The sequence below is a fragment of the Nipponia nippon genome, unplaced genomic scaffold (assembly GCF_047370975.1).
Source record: "Nipponia nippon isolate SJK-2023a ecotype South Korea unplaced genomic scaffold, ASM4737097v1 scaffold_7, whole genome shotgun sequence".
Lineage (NCBI taxonomy): Eukaryota > Metazoa > Chordata > Aves > Pelecaniformes > Threskiornithidae > Nipponia > Nipponia nippon.
In genome coordinates this window covers 20,646,043-20,665,434 of record NW_028262391.1, presented here as the reverse complement: position 1 = coordinate 20,665,434, position 19,392 = coordinate 20,646,043, and the positions used below count along the sequence as shown (strand labels likewise).

General features: G+C 45.8%; 1 protein-coding gene across 1 annotated transcript in view; it reads right to left on the bottom strand.

Moving 5' to 3' along the window:
* Positions 1-11,007, bottom strand: part of WDFY1 (WD repeat and FYVE domain containing 1) — a 28,411-nt gene extending 17,404 nt beyond the window's left edge. Inside the window, exons 1-3 of the mRNA XM_087738543.1 lie at positions 10,740-11,007; positions 2,740-2,807; positions 922-995 (exon numbers count right to left, since the gene is read on the bottom strand). Coding sequence (XP_087594669.1) covers positions 922-995; positions 2,740-2,807; positions 10,740-10,876 — 279 coding nt within the window. The 5' untranslated portion in view covers positions 10,877-11,007. The remainder of the gene's footprint in view (positions 1-921; positions 996-2,739; positions 2,808-10,739) is intronic.
* Between the last annotated feature and the right edge of the window lie 8,385 nt (positions 11,008-19,392).

The following is a 19,392-nucleotide window of genomic DNA, read 5'->3' as shown; positions in this document are numbered from 1 at the left end:
GTATTTAGGATTTACGTATCTGAGGCTTCAAAATGGACAGATTTAAGTGAGAGTATTCTCTATTTGATCCATTAGGCTTACTGAAATTTTAAAAGTCTCAGCTTACAAGTTCAAGTACTTATCACTAGAATCACTATTCTATGTAGGGCTGTGTAGGCTATTCACAGTAGTTATCAGTGGAATCACTATTTATGACACTCATGCAGTAACCTGGCTCCTTACAGGACAGTTATTATTTGACCTTATTTTCATAGAGAAGGGAAACCATTAAAGCATCTGAGAGTCACAAGATTCCTCTCCTTTGCCAAGCAAAGAGGGGAAGTATACAGACCCACTTTCTGTTCTGCTGTATGTATCTGCTCTCCAGGCAAGGGAGAACAATTACAGCAAGAGTATAGAGAGACCAAAGGAAGACTTCCCAGAAAAAACAGAAACCAACCCTGCCTCTTGTAATTTTAGAGCTAGTGTTGAAATTTCCACATCATAAAAAAGATCTGCAGCAAGAAAATCCAGACACACATGCATGGCAAGATACAGGCAGGTCCATGCTTCTGGCCAGATGCAAGCTAGCTGCAATTCACAACCCCTGTTGGTGCACCACCATGGCCCTCTGCCCAGCTTAATGCACTCCTCAAAATAATTCCTTGACAAAGTGTAATTGTCTGGGTCCACTGTTACACTGATGACTCAATGACTTCTTGAGGCTAGCTGGCTCACATCTAGCCAGAAGAACCCTTGTTTATTTGCAGTCCTCCCGTGTACATCTCAGGTAAACTGCCAAGAAGTACAGCCATTTAGTAGTAGCTGCATTCCAAAAAGAAGGGAAAGAAAACAGATTATCAGCTGCCAGCAACACCTGGTGCTCACGGACAATCTAAGCAATTCTAATCAACATTCTGAAGAAAAGTCACAGCAACTTACCATGATAGCTCCATTGTCCTGGCCTACAAATATTCGTCTGCTGTCATGATGATAAGCCATGGCTGAACATGGTGCTGTCAAAAAAAGCAAGCACATTACAGTTACTGAAATAAAGGTATTAGGATGCACATGACTTTTACTAAAACCAATTCTTACACTCAGGACAAAAGCCGTTTAAGATTAAGTAGCTTGACAGAAATTAGTTTGCATAGATAACATCCCTTAGTAAGACAGTTAAATTCCCATATGTGAAGCCGAGGAAAGGTACACTGCTACAGTAACTCAGATATACTGCTAGGAACCATATGCAAACACGATTTCCTGCCACAAGGTGCAAGTCAGTAAGAGGAATTTTACACAGGCTGAAAGCTTAGCTAGCAGCAACAGCATCTGCAGCTGGTTACGCTTAAGAACTTGAGCTCACTAAAATTATCTCAAATGGAGCCCTGAGTTGTATACAAGAACAATATTCCATTCTTTACATTTGAGGACTGTATCATGAGAGAAAGTAAAGTGCTAGACAGAAATATGTAATTGCATATCAACTTCATAGGGAATCATGTCTCGACATTTGCAACTTTAAGGAGACTCATGTTTTTGAGATTACATACAATCTCTTTTAGCAGAAAACCTCTAAAGACCTACTTCCCTTTTTGAAATTAAGAGCTAAAATAGATGTGAAAAGCAATGACAACAAAATTACAATAAAGTGTCCTAATGAAATGTTTGCAAAAAAAAATTCACTGAAGAATGTCCTCATGAAACTTGCAAATTACAAGGATGAGAAGGATACAGTGTTCTAAACTAACACCTTCTTCTCCAAGACCGTCAGAAAATGTGGACTTGAAGGTGTTTTTAGAAATTTAAAGCCAGACAGGACAGTCTGGAATATTACAGCAGTCATACTGCATAAGGACAAGTCCATCCCTTGGAACTACCTACAGGCACACTTTATTTTGTATAAACCTTTTTAGAGCACAACCTGAATAGTCTATTTAGAAAATTGACAAATGGAGCAACTGCTGTAATTTAGACTAACTATTAGAAAAAAAAAGATTACAGTTGGCATTTCTAATCTCAGCCCTAGGCTACTCAGCCTGCAGATGAAAGACACAGAACATCAAGCAGTCCAATTCTTTGGTTTTCATTTAACATTTGTATACAAATTACTGCAGAAATTGTCATTCCAAAGACTATCCTTTGTTTGTATGACGTTTTATTTTGTCATTGTATTCCCTCTTTTTATATGTGGTATGCGTCTAGGCAGCAACTCTACATTAAAGAAGTTATAGCAAAGCAACCAGGCTGAGTGATGTTTCAAAATCGAAAAAGCACACTGACGCTCAAGATCTACTCAACACTGAAGCAGTTACTCAGTATTGCTTTCTTAATAATTTAAATGCTGGGGAAAAGAAAAGAAAAAAAAAAAACAAACAGAAAAAAAAAGATGCACACCTTGGAAAGCAGGGAGTAAGAGAGTATTCTTATGTCTGAACTTTCAGCTAGTGGTTTGAAAAGCTCACTTATTTAGCAGACGAGTTATTTGCCAGCATTTGAGACATCTACAGCTGCAGATCTACACAGTGATTTACCTGGTGAAGGATCTGGCTCTGACAGAATGCTGCCTTAGATCTCACCCACTACGCAGCTAGTTTCAAATTAAAGTCTGAGCTAGAGTTGCTGCAAAGTTCCCAAATTCAAGATCATCAAGTGAATCCAGCACTTGGGGAAATGAGAAGGAGGTATTCCACAGATAGCACAGGTACAAAACCCATGCTATGCTTGGCCATCACTTACCATCTCCAGCATTGTACTTACATGACATGGTGTGATAGATGCTGGGCCAGTATTGTCCACTGTCTCTCTTCAGCCATACTCGTATTGTTCTGTGTCGTGGGAAGAGTGAGAAGACAGTTGTAAATAAGTGCATCATGCCTTGCATCTGTACCAGTTCATTACTTATATATCAGCTCCAATCCTCTTAGCTTTTGTGCTACTCAAACATAATAGTTAGAGGAACAACATAATAGAAATTATAGTACTCCAATAGTACTCTAACACAACAAGAATAATAGTACTAGGAATAGCCACCCTTGGATTCTGAAGAGTTTTCTTCAAAACTATTTATACACTGAGTTTCAGTTAAGTATGAAATGGAAATACTATTTCAGCCCACCTCAGAAATTCTTACATATTGCATCCCTTTAATTCCTTCTCCTTGGCTCTGGCTGATTTAAGTCAAATTCAAGTTGCAGAAACTTTCCAGCTTTGGCAGAGCAAACCACAGTTTGTTTTGTAGCAGATTAGTAAGTGCTTGATATGTTTAAAAAAGGAATTGCAAATCATTCCATTATGGAAGTCTGAACTTTCGAATTTGTACAGCTTCTCTGCAAAACTCATCCTTCAGCAAGCCAGATACTGAATATTAGTAACAGAAGCATCTCATCCTCCAGATCAGCACATTACTGACATCTCCATCCCCAAATATTGATGTATGGATTCATAAAGGACACCATATCTAGTTCAGTATTATTTCCTCTAAGCCATGCCTCTACTCCCTCATGTATGAATGCAAAGGACAAGCAATGTTAGTAGCACTGTTACTTTGCACTGCTCCTCTGGCCTAAATACGAACAGGATTGATTAGCCAGGCAAATGGGAATTGAAAAAAAAGTTGACCAGACGACTTGGACAGCATGCTAAGGCTCTTTATAAAATTGTTTTTAGTTTGTAACCTTCCAGAATCAGGCCTTGGAAGGAAATGAAAAATGGTCTTGAGAACGTTTAGCATTATACCACTCTCATGACTGTCAAATCCTGGGAGGAGGGATATAAGAGAATCAGCAAGGAAGTGGAAAGTTATTGTCAATTAAAAACATTCCTACAACAGGCACATTTGAAGGGAATCTACATTGAGAAGTTAAAAGCACACATGTAGACAGTGTTAAGGTTATTTTAAGTCTACTTGAAATTTCCTCTCCAAACCATTGTTTGCCTTCTTGTTATTGTTTAAATCCAACTTCCTCATTCCTAAATGGAAACCTAAATGACCTGTAAATATGTATACCTGGAAACACTGTCAAGAGACTTCACTGAGATGAGCTGTTCTATTTACTTTTAGCTAAAAAAAGGCCTGGTATTTAGAATTTTTTAGAAAAAAACCTAGGGGACAGATTTGCTAAACATTGTATAGGATTGCTAGTAAGAGTCTAACAAACAGAGCACAGGAGGGGACTGGTATTTGCATCAGGACTAGAACTTTTCAGGTTGAAGACATAAAGGTAGTATTCTAATTTTGTAATCCATTTAAGGGCTTTTCTTTAAAAGACCACTCAAAAATAAAGCAGACAATGCCCACCCTTAATGTACTACTCTCCTTTTCTAAAACTTAAAACAAATACAGCTAAGTACACACTGCCTCAAAACGAAGATTTTCAGCTTTTGAATCAAGTCACTTTTCCATCAGTTCAGTGGCAAATGCACAATACTCCAGTCCATTAAATATTTTGCATTAAAGACTGTCGCTAAAAGCTATCACTTCCTCTTTACAATAATCAACGCCCTGCCTCATGGTCAGAAAGTTAACGCTTCAGAAGAGCAGTTGCTATTTCTTGGTAACATAAGAAAACGAAAAAACACAATGCTTCCAAGTCATTCTTATGATGCAAATGCCAGTAGTAGCATGGGTTAGCACCTATGCATTTTTAACAGGTTTTTAATCTGCTTTTTAAAGCAGCTCCGTCATACTCAAACGGTTCTGAACATCTCAGATGGTAGCTTCCACCCTTACTAATTCAACTCTTTCACTTCTAGCCAAAATCATGTAATTATTTTTTATACAAAAAGACTAGGAGTTATAGTGATTGAGATCGTGCATTGCTGATTTTCCCAAAGTAGACTTTGTTTCCTCTCAGTATTCTGGTCGATTATACTAAACTACGAATTAATACACAGGAAGCAAGGATTTGCTTTTTCTAAGAAAATTATTTCTTGGAAGTCTAATTTGTGCACTGATCATCAACAATACAGTCCCTCACTACATTACCTCACAAGAGTTAGCAAAATTAACTTCTGAAAGCTTCTTCTTTTGGTTTAAGTAAGATTTAAGAGTTCACCAGCCTCATGCTTGCAAAGATAAGCTGTCAGCTTTATATCTAATTCTACAAAGCTCTGACTGAGCAAAATTTGAAGAGATTGTTTCACAGTAGTTAGCAAATAACCTGTGCCAAAATCCCACTTCTCCTCACTTTTCTCTCCTACAGACCTGTTGTGGTGGTGCATCTCCTTTTGTTAGGACAAATTAATTTGTGAAATACCAGTTCTAGCTTAAAGGACTAGAGAAGTCTGCCAGTAATGCCGCGTCCACAGTCTCCTCCTACCATGAAATTGTTTTATTATGAGAACCATCGTACCAACTCTAGAGGCCTCAACATTCTTCTCAAAATTTGGTCTTTATTTAATGAAGAGGCCTGTGCTCAGTACCTGAGAAGAGCTGGCTACCACTCACCTTTCCTCAAGCATTCCCTATTAAGGGCCTAGAAAGACACAGGTTTGTTTGACAGCAGTCTCAGTAAGGACATAAAAATGTTGAAACTCATTAAGGAGCACCCAGAGATACATACATACTTTTAAAATTACAGTACACTCAGATATCCGAGAGTGGCAGGAGGAAGTAAAACAAGATTAAAAAAAGACCTCCAAACTTCCTTAATGTTGAGTATTGAACCAGAAGTTGCTTTCAGCTGCAAAGCATGGACATTTATAGAAGGGCAATTCAAAGGGTTTTTTGGGGGGTTTTTTTCATGTAACAAAGAAACACACATAAAAGCCATCCTTAAGCAATACTGAATGTGGCCTTACCAATTTCTAAGGATTTTGATTGTTCTCAATTGCTGTTTCTTTTACAGAGTGAGTAAGCACCCAACAGTGCTGGAGAAAAAATTTGGGGTTTGAGAGCACAGAAAATCCTTCAGCATTCTAACAGTATTTGTGCTCATGCCACATAAGCTACCCTCTAAAAGCCAAATGCACGTGTGTCGGGGAGAAAGAAGTGATGAAAGATGAGCAGGCAAATCCAAACTTGTTACAATACAAGCACTGCTGCAAGCACTACACAGCTACACCAGCCCTGTTCTAAGAACTGCATCTTCCTAACACCTTCAAACCACGAACAATTGCTTTCCTATCTGAAATCAATCACTAATAATTGTTTTCCTAGCAAGGACAGAGACTGCATTTTTCTGGTAGTCAAAATAAACCTGAAGTATTTAGACTGCTATTGACCGTGTTTCCAAAACAGCATTAGGAATCTGGTTTAATCACAGTGCAATGCAAGCTGAAGGACACAGCTTGCAGTTGATGCTTTTTATCTAATTTCTGCTCACTAAAACATTAGTTTTGACCAATATTTAAGTTCCATAACCATAACCCTAATACCGCAACTTAAGCAGCGGTTCCAATGCAATAGCAGCTGCTGATGGTCACAGAACACCAGCATTCAGATGTGCCAGTGACTCTAGAGATCCTGTTAGCCTGTGGTAAATATAATCCCTTCATCTTGCATCTAGGATCTTGTACACTAGCTTATCATCCCTCAGCATCCCCAACTACAGCTGGGAAACACTCATCTTGCCTTTGTTATTTGTCTGCTGAGAACAAGGACAATAAGGGTAAGTTCGGAGACTTCACTGTATCACAGATCTGTGCAGCCCACACTGGCCTATCTCAGCTCTGAGAAAGCACGAGCCAGCCTTGAGCCAACAGCTCTAGCTCACAGCTGGTAGCTGAGCTGGCTGCCCAGGCTGAGGGACACACTGCACCAATTCCAAACATTGTCTTGGAGCCAGGGTCAGGCAAGATGCCCGTAGGGACACAGAGTTAATCATCCTTTCTAGGTAAGTTCTGAGAAAGCTTCACAGATGGCAAGTATACTGCCGAAAAATCAGACTAGGAAAATTAACTATTTAGCTCCTGCAGGTATTCTTGCTTCCTTTTTTGGCTTCAAAACTTTAAAAAAAGAGCTAGATTTTTATTGGTATTCACAAATCTACTATGGCATCTTCTGTACCCTCAAAAAAAAAATAAAACCATTACTTCTCATTCTAGGAGATATCATTTAAAATAGAAAGAACTACAACTCCTCTAACGAGAGGATAATCTACAACATTCCTGGAGAACGTTTGCGCACCAATGTTTTCCTCACTACTTACCTTGTAAACACATTCCTCTGACTGGTTATTATGAAATACTTGACAGCCTTAGCTGCATTAAGATCTAATAAAAACTACTTTGGCCGTACTCTTTTGGTGTACACAGCAGCTCTTTCCCTTCTTGAACTCTGTACTTTGCTTGCTGCTAGCAGCATAATCAGTTATGCAGTATTAACACCTACACCCCATTTTTAGTGAACAAACAGGAGAGCAGTAAGTTTGATAACACGTTAAACTGCAGGTGAAGGATATGTGAGTGAGTAGGCTTTGATATACTGTAGGAGGTATCCCAGATTAGAGGCAATACAGTGCAACAGTTTGTGAAAGTCTAAAGACCTAAGTAAACTCCCATAGTAAAGCAGGCTACAAGAATTTAGCCTCGAGTCCAAAGCTTTTCTTAGAAATGTAGACGCACCAAAGGTGCATAACAGCCTCTGCTCTCCTTGCACAGGTCTGTAGCTGACATCAAAGCTTGCCCAGACAAAGATGCAGCTCCATCCTTGGCTCTTACCAACACAGTCTAAGCATGCAGACTGCTAACCCTCAGCATTAGACCTTTAAGTTTAAAGGCTGGCATTGTCCTCTACAGGCAAGCCTCTGCAAGCCTGTACCATGAAATTCTGTTCAGGTTTAACTCAGATACGAACTTTTAAAAATTGCTATTTCCTTTTCTCTCCTTCACGAAGTACATCAAAACAAACTGAACACAAACATGTTAAGATTCAGCCCACACTAGAACCCAAAAAGCCAACTTCATCCTGCACAGTACTAAGATAGCAGAACAACTGGACACAAGAGTGGAATAAAAAGGAAGCTGCTCAGTCCCATCCAAAACAACATGTCCTACAGAAAGTCATTTCCACAGGAAGGGAAGAGACCAACCAAGTCCGTCTTTCAAAGTCAGAAAACATACCTATCACATCCAAGTGTCACTGCTTGCTGCAAGCTCAGTACAATTACTGCCATGGTTCAACAAGGAGCACGATGTACTACTGCTTCAAAGGGTCAAGATTTAAATCCTACTGCTTTTACATAGGCAGTACTACAGTGAAGGACACTGTTTACCTCTTCACCAGGCAGAAAATTGCATTTTAAACTCTATGAAGCCCTACTAAGTTGCAAAATCAAGCTCTGAAGAGGCAGGTGCTGTTCTGTGGAGTCATAAAACTGTTTTGCTCTGTTACCCACCTTTCAGCGCACACATTGCACAGTATGATGTCCTGCAGTCTAAGAGCATGAAAACATTTAATATGTCGATATCTAATTGTACAGTCTGAGAAGCACATATGGCTTTTATCCTCTGATCCTGCTAACGCTGCGCTGAATGCTTCCAGCACCCAAAACTCCAGCATTCTGGAACCTTGGGAAAGACGACCAAGATATCTGCCACATACTAGAAGTTGACAGTATAACCCTAACGCTAATATTAATGCACTTAAGAGCACTTCTTTGATGGCCTATTACAACAGGCACCCAATCTGATGGCTGAAAAAATATTTTTGAGGAATAGTAGTCTGACTCCAAGTGCTTCAGAAAAATATTTTCAAATAGCCTTTAAACAACATAAAGGAAATCTTTGCCTTCGGTTACCCCAAACTTACAGCATTTGTACTTCAGGCTTCTAGAATTCAGTGATGAGTTTTTACTCCAGTCCCAATAATTGATAGCTCATCTAAGAATTAAGTGTGCTAATCTTCAGGGGGTAAAAAAAAAAAAAGAGGAGGTGGCATCCAATTAGCCACTTCAAAGACCTACTTATTAAGTCTTCCTCTTCTAAATTCAACTACTTCTACTGCCTGTTTTCGAAAGAGTTCAACTGGCACTTGAAAACAATTCTTAGCCTGCCAATGAAATTCTTACCACCTCTCCACAGGAAGTGAAGATAGACTAGTACCTTCTGATTTCTCAGAAGTGCTGGTAATCAGTGCCAATAAGTGCAGCTATAGCTTCACATTTTTTAATATCAGATTTATGTTGCCACGTCACTAAGAAATATGACAAATTTGACAGTGTTTCTACCTGATCTGCATAAGAGCACCATGACATGTCCTATATAAATTTTGTTGCTTTAATGCCAACTAATGAAAAACTAACAATATCTGGTAAACTTCACTTAAAACAGGCCAAGTTTACATCCTTTGCGCTTGATTTGTTCCCTTCCCCCCCCAAAACCTGAATGCCTTGGCTAACAGTAAGCTTAGAAAGTTAGCATGTGCTGTTGTTAGCTTGTCTGTTTGCTCTTTTTAACCTAAAAATAAATGCCAGAAAACCTAGTTTACCAGTTCAGGTAACACCATAGCTCTGCTGATTTTCAGCACTTGTACCCTACTGTGTCTCACAAGGTTAGGCTTTTCAAATGAGAATTCATGCAAAAATTAATGCAAATTCAGTTTTAAAAGTTTTATATTATAACAGTAAAATTATACCTCCACCAAGCTACATCTCAGAGAATGCACTTTCATACTTTAATATGCTCCTTTCAAACACTGCCGCAGCTCTTGGACAGGAGCTCTTAAGAAGCATCTCCTACCCCTCCTCACATTTAAAAGTCACTTTCTACATAGCAGGGGGGAAATTCCAGCTCTCACCACTGCACTGCAGACCCCTCACCTCTCTTCCATCCAACAACCCTCTGCGCTACTTGCTTCTTCATTTCCATTTTTGTTTCGTCTGAATAACTGCTTAATGACATTACCAGCTTTTGTGACAGATGTTTCACATGCTGTGTGAGCCAGTGCCGACGACCAGGATTAGACTCTGAAGATATTTTCTGTTCCAACCAGAAACCACTGTCCTCAGCAGCTCATCACCACCTCTCCCCTCAGATCTGCCAACTCACTCCCTGAACTGTTTCAGCCAGAATGAAGCAGGTTGGAGACCTTCAGACCGAGCCATCGGAACGGCCCTATTCTGACTGAAGCAGCTTGGGGAGCTCCAACTCTCCGGACAGACAGGGGAAGCACCAACGCACCAAAAAGTGATTCAGCCAGCACAGCTGAAGGCAGAGGAGAACGTATTCCCACATTTTGGTTTCTGCTCACAACCACCGCAGAAGCCTTTCACACGCACAAAGGAGTTGCACTTCTCCATCTACTTCGCCGGGGCTGGGAAGCACGCGTGAAGTGCACCAGCTTCGTCCCATCAGCGGGGAAGCGCCGTCAGCTCCGCGCTCCCAAGCCCCGCTGCCTCCCCCGAGGGCGGGAAGCCGGCTGATGTTATTTTCCTCCCTCCAACTGCAGCTTCGGTTACTTCCTTATGGCTCCAGGCAAAGAGTCGTGGCTCCGTGCCTCCTGGCAAAGTCATACCGTAAAAACTGATTTTGCCCCCGCCCCAGGGCTCCGCTTCCTCGGCTCAGCCAGCTCCCGCCGGCTGCCGCCTTCCGCGGGACCGCTGCGCCCCGGTGCCGGCGGCTCCGGGATCGGGGGGCTCAGCCCCAGCCCCGCACGCAGCGGAGACCGCCGAGGGAGGGGAGTGGGCCCGACCGCTGAGGAGCCGGGCCCGCCCTGCCTGCCCGGCCTAGCCCCTCGCCGAGCCCCCGGCGGGGAGCGGGCCCTGAGGGGCCCTCACCGGCCCGCGAGGCGCCTCGGCGGGCCGGCGGCCTCCGCTCACCTGTCCTCGCTGGCCGTGATGACCCCGTCCTCCTTGGGGATGAGGAGCGCGGCGCTCACCACGTCCTGGTGCCCCTCGACCTTGCTGAGGAGGACGGGCCGGCTGCTCTGCGGCCGCGAGTGGATCTCGGCCGCCATGTCGCCGCGGGACCGGCCCGGCGCCCATCAGCTGACGGCGCGGGGAAGGCCCGGCGGCCGCCGTAACGCTGCGCGTAGCGGCGCCGCCCCGCCGGGCCGAGGTGCCCCGTGTAGCGGCGCAACCGCGGCGGCGCGCTGACGCCGTCTCTGGCGTAGGGCGGGCCGGCGGCAGGCGTATTCTCTAGAATAGAAGAGCCGCCGGCCGTACCTCGTGGAAGAGCGGGGAAGCACGATCTGGCTCGGGGCAGGGCCTGCCGTGGGGTCTCTCAGCCCCGTGGGGAAGCGTCACCTCCAGGAGGCCTGTGGCTTCCCAAGGAGGAGAAGGTGGCCTTGGCCATGCCCTCCGGCACGCACGCCACACAGCTCCGCTCAGGAAAAGCCCTGCTGTTAGATGCAGTTACTGCCGTTATCCTGGGGCCCGAGGAGCCGCCGCTCGCTGCCCACGCCCGGCTGGCCCGGGGCCGCCATACGGCAGCGAAGAAAAGGATATTCCCCCTGGAGTAATTAATGGAGGGATATGGACTGAGGAAGGATGTGTAGTCACAGGAAATATATTCACCAGTTTCTTTATGTCTTTTAAACTAGAAGCAGCTGCAAGCCTTCACCCTGTGAGTTCTTAAGCAGCTGGACTGTGCTGGTTATTGTCTGCGTGTCCCACGCGTGTGAACGTTGTCCACGGATTTGGTTAATCAGCAGCAGAATTCCTCCCCTCCGTGCGGTGCTGTGGGTAGCTGCTGTGACAGCAGCTCCGGCAGGAGGGCAGCAGGCAGCAATTTTCTTTCCTCTGACCTGCCCCAAGAGAGGAATGTTATCTGCCTTACTGGTTTTCCCAGCCATTTGCTAGACAGTAAAGGAAACAGACTCAGGAAGGAAACAGACTCAGGTTCAGCTTCAAGTTTTTAAAATACTTGTGGTTAAATACGCTCTGCTTTGCCTTCAGTTTTTCCCTGTTTCCTCTGTATTTCCAGGGTCTGCGTTTCTCCCACCCTTCTTCCCTCCTGCCCACTCCCCACTCATTCAGCTCTTGCCTGGGTCACGGTGCTTTTTCTCCAGCGTCCCTCTCTCGGTCCAGTTCCTAAACTCACAACCTGCTTTTTTCTCTCCATTTCTTAGGCTTCCTCAACCTATGTTTTCCATCACCCTGACTGCACCACCACCACAATCAAACCGAGCAGCAAGCCCATCCAGCCCTGCACTACCTCATGTCTCCCCTGGTTCTGAAGAGGCTCAACTATTAGACAAAGCGGTGAGAAAACAGTCCCTGTAACAAGGGACTGACTACAGTCACTTCTCCCAGGGTTGTGCAAGCCTTCACCCAGGCTTCAGAGGCAGAGGTCAGAGGAGGACACATGGAGGAAGTAGGTCTTTCCAAAACAAGTGACCCTGTGGCAGAGCTGCCCCAAGAGCCCATCCCAGAGCCTCAGAGGGATGCAGGTGCCTGAATCCCTTTTGAATCTAGGGGAGTTAAACACGTATCTCCTTTTGAGGCTCTCAGTCTCCACATCCAGAGACCTGACGCTTGCCATACCCTACGGGGAGCTTTGGGGTTTCTCCCAGTGCTTTACCACTCAGTACCTGCTCCAGAGCTGAGGTCCAGCAGACAGCAGAGCTGCTTGCTCAGCCCACTGCACTTGGGGATGCTGGCTGCATACAAACAGTTGTGCAAGAACAGCTGCAATCATGTACCAGGTCGTCACACCAGGACCACCTTTACCAGAAGCTCCATGAGTAAGCTCAGCAGTTTACTGGGTAATGTGCTGGTCTATAATGCTGTGAGAATGTGGCCTGAATCCCATTCCTAACGGGGGACCTGATGTGCAGCAATCTGACTGGGTCACTGAGGACTCCAGGTATTACTCCAGGTCTAGTCTAACAAATCAGCCCAATACAGACAACAGGCAATGACTATGTAAGTGAAATACCTGGCACAGCTGGATCTAAAATCCTTCAAACAGTATTTCAGGCCTTGACCATGTTTGCTGTGCAAGGTTTCCCTGTGCTTGCAAACAGCAATACAGTGCTTAGCCCAGTGGACATACCTATAATCAGAACTAATAATTCTCTCATTATCCAAGCAGCTACCAAAAGGCACCTTGTTGCCCAATGCTCTTTTTTTGCTCAGACTCATACATACCTATTCCTCTGCTTTTTAAACGTGACCTGCTTAGTTCATGCCAACTGTCAGAACTGAGGATCCAGCTCTCTGCCCAAAGAAGAGAGGGGAAGGCAATGCCCTCCCCATACAGAGACTCCACAGCAGGGACTGTATCAACAGGCAGCTACAGGATAGCATATCCACAGGGAAATGTTTTAAAGAACAACAATCCAAAGACTTTATTTGATGACTAGTGGTTATGAGCTTTTTTTAAATCTTCCTTTTTTTAACGTTCCTTTCTTATCACTTCAGACATTCCCTCTGGCCTCATCATCTGGTACTCATCATCCTGCTGACCTTGACTTGGGATTGTGGTGGAAACACATTTTGGCTCAGAGGAACATCCTCTGACTGGCTCTTCCAGCTCCTTCTGAGCTCCTTCACAGGAGCAGGAGGTATGAAAATGCCTTGTGTTTTCCACCTCCAGAATCACAGCCTACTGGGTTCTCCTCGCTAAACCCTTCCTCCTCCTCCCTTTCTCCAGCTTGCCTCCTATTGCCTCCCATATAGTCACAAAATATAGCACTGTCATTTCTACCCATCCTGTGCTCCACAAATCACTCCTGCCATAGCATGCCACGATGGCAAGTCTAGTTTTAAGGGATATTGTTCCAGGTAAATAATGCCACAGATGCGTGGCACCTTGCACTGAAGCAGCAAGATTGCCATTTGTGTTCACAGCACTTGGAAAGGTGCTGTGCAGACCTGTTTTTTTTGGCTGGATCATGTCAGCTCTTCTCCCCCAGCAGAAATCCAGCAAAAGCTGTTCTTTTGCCAATAAAAGTCATTCCCTGAGCAGACCATATTTTTATTGCTCCTTACCTGTGCCGGCCCTTGCTCCTCCTCGTGCTTCTGCGTCTCCGGAGGAACATGGCACAGCATATTTCATCTCCTTTGCCCTTAGCAGGAACACACCTTACCCGGGCAATTCTTTGCCGGTGTACCCTCCATACCAGCCTCTGTTGTGGGGAAGAGAAGACAACTGAACTTTCCAGCCCATTTTAAAAGGCGAAGAGCCATCAGCCAGGTTACCGCTCCACAGTTTACCTAGTTAAACCAGGCATAATTAGCCCACAGTCAGCCATCAGGTGACCAGGAAAACGAGATGGGAAGATAAAGGACCCCCCCCCCCAAAATCAGCTGCGGCCCTCGCCCACACGCCCCGCCACGCCGCAGTCCGGCTGGGGACCCGCGCGGGTGGCAGGGCAGTGACGGGGCCGCGGGCAGCCGGGAAGGGCAACGCTGCCCGGCGCTTCGGCCTGCGGCAGCGGGGACAGAGAGAGCAGGCGAGGGCTTTCCGGGGGACGCGGGCCACCGGCGCCCTGCGGCAGGGCTGCTGGCTCCAGCTGCCTGCCTTGCGGGAGGGAGCCCTGCTCTGAGCGCACCGGGAGGGAGAAGCAGCCCTCCCAAAAGAGCTGGGAAAGCAACCTCCTCCCCTGGGAAGCGCAGGAGCTGAAGGACCGGCTCGGAGCACGGCCTCCCCCTCCCGCAGGCAGGCTCGGTGAGAGCGCTGGGAGCCGCTGTTCGGGCCCCGCACGGCTCAGGGACGGGTGGAAGCGCACAGCCGTACGGTAACGGGGCGAGGTGCGAGTGTGCGCTCAGGCCTCGGCCGCGGGAGGGTGCTGCGGCCCCGCCGTGCGCGCCCGGCGAGCGGCGGCCCAGGGCGGCGGGGCAGCGGCTCCTGTCAGCCCCGGGGGCGCCGGGGACAGCGGCTCCTGTCAGCCCCGGGGGCGCCGGGGACAGCGGCTCCTGTCAGCCCCGGGGGCGCCGGGGACAGAGGGGAGGTGAGAGGGGGAAGCGCCTGCCGAAATGCCGCCACGTAGAGAGGCCAACAAGGCAGAAACCCACCCCTTCGGCCCCTCTGCTCGACCCTGGCTCTCAGAGGACAGCCTTCAGAGCTCCCAACAGAAGAAACGTAACAGAAAAAACAGAACAAAACTATTCAAAATTCCATCATTTCCCCTCAGAATTTTTTAAGTTTTTTGTTTGTTTGTTGTTTGGTTGGTTTTTTAGTACGAAGAGGAGCATTGAGGGTGGCACCGCTTCTCAAAGGGACACGCGCTGCCCCGGCCCAGCAGAAGCCCCGTGATGCCCACCGAGGACAACAGCTGGCCCGGGCCAGGGGCGTTTTGCAAGAAGGGCCAGAGGTGACAGGGGCCTGTGCTTCCGTGGGCACGCACCTGCCTACCAGCGAGGCCTTGAATAGGCCGAGAGCAGCTGTGCCCTCACCTCAACCGTTTTGGGAAGGTGGAAGAGCCCAGGTTGGTCAGATACAGCGTAAGATACAGCACTGCCTTCCCCACTCTCCACCACTGTTCAGATCCCAAACCAGCCAGCGCAAATGAGTCTGGAGTGAAACAAACGCTGCCTGTGAAGCAAGGAGATGTACCCAGCCCTTTGGTCTAGGGCAGGGTGGCTTACAGCCAGTATAATTAACTGATGGCCACAGGCTCCAGGTGCTCAGTGCCCCAAAGGAAAAGCATCTGATTCATTCCCCCTATTGCACAAACGCCCTTCAGGAGCTGGTACGCTTAATTAAAGGGAACTTGGTGCATTAGGAGCCCAGATCCAATATTCAAGGGAGGTGCCATGGGCTTAGCAGCCAGGAAAGGCTTGGGGAAGTTAATCCCTAATCGTGCATTGGAGATATGTTGGAATGGAAAAGTCAGCGCGTTAATGCACACACATTACATACATCCCAGACAGGGTCCAGTCTTCCAGACTATAAGTTATCCCCACCATGGCCTTGAAAGCAAAAATGGCATTCCTGGGAACTTCAGCGTGATCTGAAGGACAGAAGGCAGCGCAGCACTGAGATGGCTGCGTTACTGAGCTACCAGTACCCACCCAACATGAGTCCACATCGCTGCAGCACACAAAAAGCATCATTAGTCAAGAGCTCACAGAAAATTTTCATCTGGTAAGCGAACAGTGCGCAGCTGGCCGTAGCAGTAAGCCTAGCAAACCAAGAGCGAGGAGATGCGCATGCTGTCATCAGCTTCAGCACCAGCCTCCCCGGGAGGAGGGCAGGCTACATCACTCTCTGCTGCTTCTACCTTCAGGTTCCCCTGCTGCCTTCGGTAGGCACTTCTCCTCCTGGGTGTCACATCCAGCACATGAGACTATCACAGCCTCCTGGCACCACAGTAATAATGGAAATTACTAGTGTTAGACAGGTTTCAACCACTACAGGTAATAGTATCATTACTAATAAATACATGCAGTTTAAATTGATGGGGCTAAGCTAAGCTAAAGGGCTTTCTCTTTCTTTGAAGCACATGGGAGCATTTTTAGAACATTGCTTACAAAGAGGCATTTGAATTTCTTTCTCTTTTTCATCTTTATTAATCCACTCTGCTGCTGGGAGGCAATGCAGCCATGTTTTTAAAGGAGAGGCTGCTGTCAGAAGAGGGCTGCTGGCAGGGAATTTGGTGTGATGCCAAGGGATGAACAGCATTTATCCCTTTACGTGGGCTCCCTACCCTCCCCACTCTATCCAGCAAACAAGATTTGAAAACTACAAAGTGTTAATAAAATGTGGAAGTTGTAAAAGAAAAGCAGCCTTTTTAGAGGTCTCTGAAGTTATGAAAACAAAGTTGAGACACAGTTTAGCAGATTAATAGCCTGCTATTTTTCCTGTTACAATTACTTCATGAATAACCACTTTCTTCATTAGAAATCTAGCTCAGGAAACATATGGTGAGTTTTACCAAACTCTTCCTCCCTACTTAGTCTCTAGCTAAAGCAATTGTAACTGCAAGCATTTTCCATGATCATTCCCTGCAGGGCTTCAGCCTCATATTACTGAACAGTCTCTCTGGGCTTTCCACCTCAGAAAAGTTTACAAAGGATGTGTTACCTCCACTATTAAAGATGGAGAAACTGAGGCATACCCAGGGAAAGCAGATAGAGATCATCTGAGCTGCAATTCTGCATAGAGTTACACTCCTGCTTGAAGTTACCGATCCATCATGAAGTTATGAGCTTTACACATTCAGTCTCGCTGTCTCTGTTCCTCCTTGAGGGCAATTCCTCCTCAGCCCTCCTCCTGCCCTCAAGCAGGGTGTAGGGCTGCCTGTGTTGCAGGGCTCAGGGGCCCAAAACCACCTTGGCTTTTCTGTGGAGCAAAGACAAAGTTCAACTGCGAAGCAGTTGGGAGTAAAGGAGGAATAGATCGAAGCAGACCCAAGAAGCACAAGCATTCACCTTAGGCTTGATATTCCTGGAGACAAAGAAAAAGATTTAAAAAATTAACAGCCAGCCTCTGCAGATTGCAGGCAGATTCCCCAAAGTGTTTCAAGAGCAGCTAACAGACTGCTACATTAAGGGTTAATAAGAGCACAGTAAGCACAGGCCTAACACTAAAACATCACATTGAACTCTAGTTACTCTGTTGAGCAGGACTCGAAATTTGATATGAAGCAACTCCCAAGACTGAAGAGCACAGACAGTGTTTTTACAGCATTACTAAAAAGGAAGTTTTTAGCAGCTAACCTAACCCTGTCCTTCCCAGGCTTTTATTTCACTTCCCTTCATCCTGATCTCCTTTACCCAGTTTATAGGCAAGTACCATCAGCATCTTAGTTCAAACCTGCTTTTGTTGAACTTTTCTTTCCCAGCACTGGAAAAAAAATTACTGCTTAGGAATGTCAGAAGTGGCAGAGCTCAAAACCCCTTTTTCTGAGCAGTGACATATTTCACCTGTGTACTGCAGAATCTTGAAGCTCTCAAGTAGCTGCTACATGTGACATTCCCCACCAGGTTGCTCAGAGCTCAGCTTGGGCAGGTAGTCCCAGCCCCATCAGGCTAAATAAACCCATTCACATTTGCCAAGCCACGCTTTTCATTGTCCAGCTTTGGCCAGGTTGGGGGGAAAAAGAAAATACCCACAGTTACTCTTTGTTCAGTGCTCTAAGCAATCATCTTATTTTGTGAATTATTTCACGACTAACAGAAGGGACCAATAGTTGTTTACAGAGAAACTGTGCTAAGGCAAACCTGAAAAAACTTATGTCACTGGATTTCTTTTCTTGCCCAAATCTAATCCCAAGCCTGCTTGCTGCACAGAGCACACACTGCTGCTGTGTGCACGCCCTCTGGGTGTTCAGTTTGAGTGCCAACCCCTTAATGTTTGAACTCTTACCACAAAGATCAAGTAGAAGCAACTGGAAAATTAATTCTCATAGTTTTATTTTTATATCAAAATAGCAATACTGTTACTCTGAAATACAACCCCACACTGCTCCAGAGCCCCAAGAGCCTTGCACCTCAGTAGTCACTTCTCACATCCATCATGCTTTCTGAAGTCTAGCTCAGGTCCCAACTATATGGTTACTGTGAGGCAACATTTCTCTATTTTTGCAGGAGAAGCCATACCCAAGCTAGATGCAAGATAAACCAATGCAAGTATCACTGTAATTGTACAAAACTCTAAAATTCCGTTGTTACTTTTGCTCCTTACCTCCATGAGATGCAAGGAGTTGAAGGCAAGCCTGGCTAGGCTAGCCAGGAGAGCTTTCCTGCTCAGCACCAGAATCTTTGCTTGCATCAGTCACATAGATGTTGTTTGGGGTTTTTTTTTGGTGTGTGTTTTTGGGGTGTAGTTCCCCCCCCCCCCCCCGCATGGCTCACTTTCTCTTCAATGAGACAGAAGGAAAATTAGCTCATGTTAGCTTCTCCATTCACCTCTTTGGAGTTGAGTGCAGGAGACCTACCCTCTCAGCATGCAGCACCACAGGACAGCATGCAGCAGGAGCACTCCTCTCTCAGCTTATGACCATTTGGTGGTAGGCAGCTAATACATCTCATAGAAGACAGCTAGCCAGATTTGCTCTTCTTGATGTTTGCAGTAAGCAACTCAAGCAGGAAAAGGGATGCCAGCAGTTAGAGCCAGACATTCTTCCTGTAGATCTGTTTTGTTGCTCCCCTCCCCCTTAATAAGTTAGTACCTGTCCATTTTCTGTGGCAGTATATTATGAGATCTCATCCTGGGGTTTTGTACCAGGTTAGGACTGGCCACCCATGACACATTCAGGTAATTTCTGCTGGAAGCATTTTCACTTCATCTTGTATTCTTACCTGACAAAGAGGCTCAACACTCATTCATCCTTCAGCTTGTGGATACATGCAAGAGTCATCTACTTACACCAGGGTGGAGTCTGTCAAACTGCAGGAATTTCTCCCCACAGACCACCATCAGCCAGCCTCCTCTCACCATGAGTGTGCCCTTAAGAGAAGCAGCTAATATCAAAGATTTACCTTCCCCATCCAAATCCCTTGGTTGCCACAGGAGCAGTACAACATGCTTGCAAACAACGAACCATCTGTGACAAGCCAAAGGGATTTACTGCTTATCTTTTGA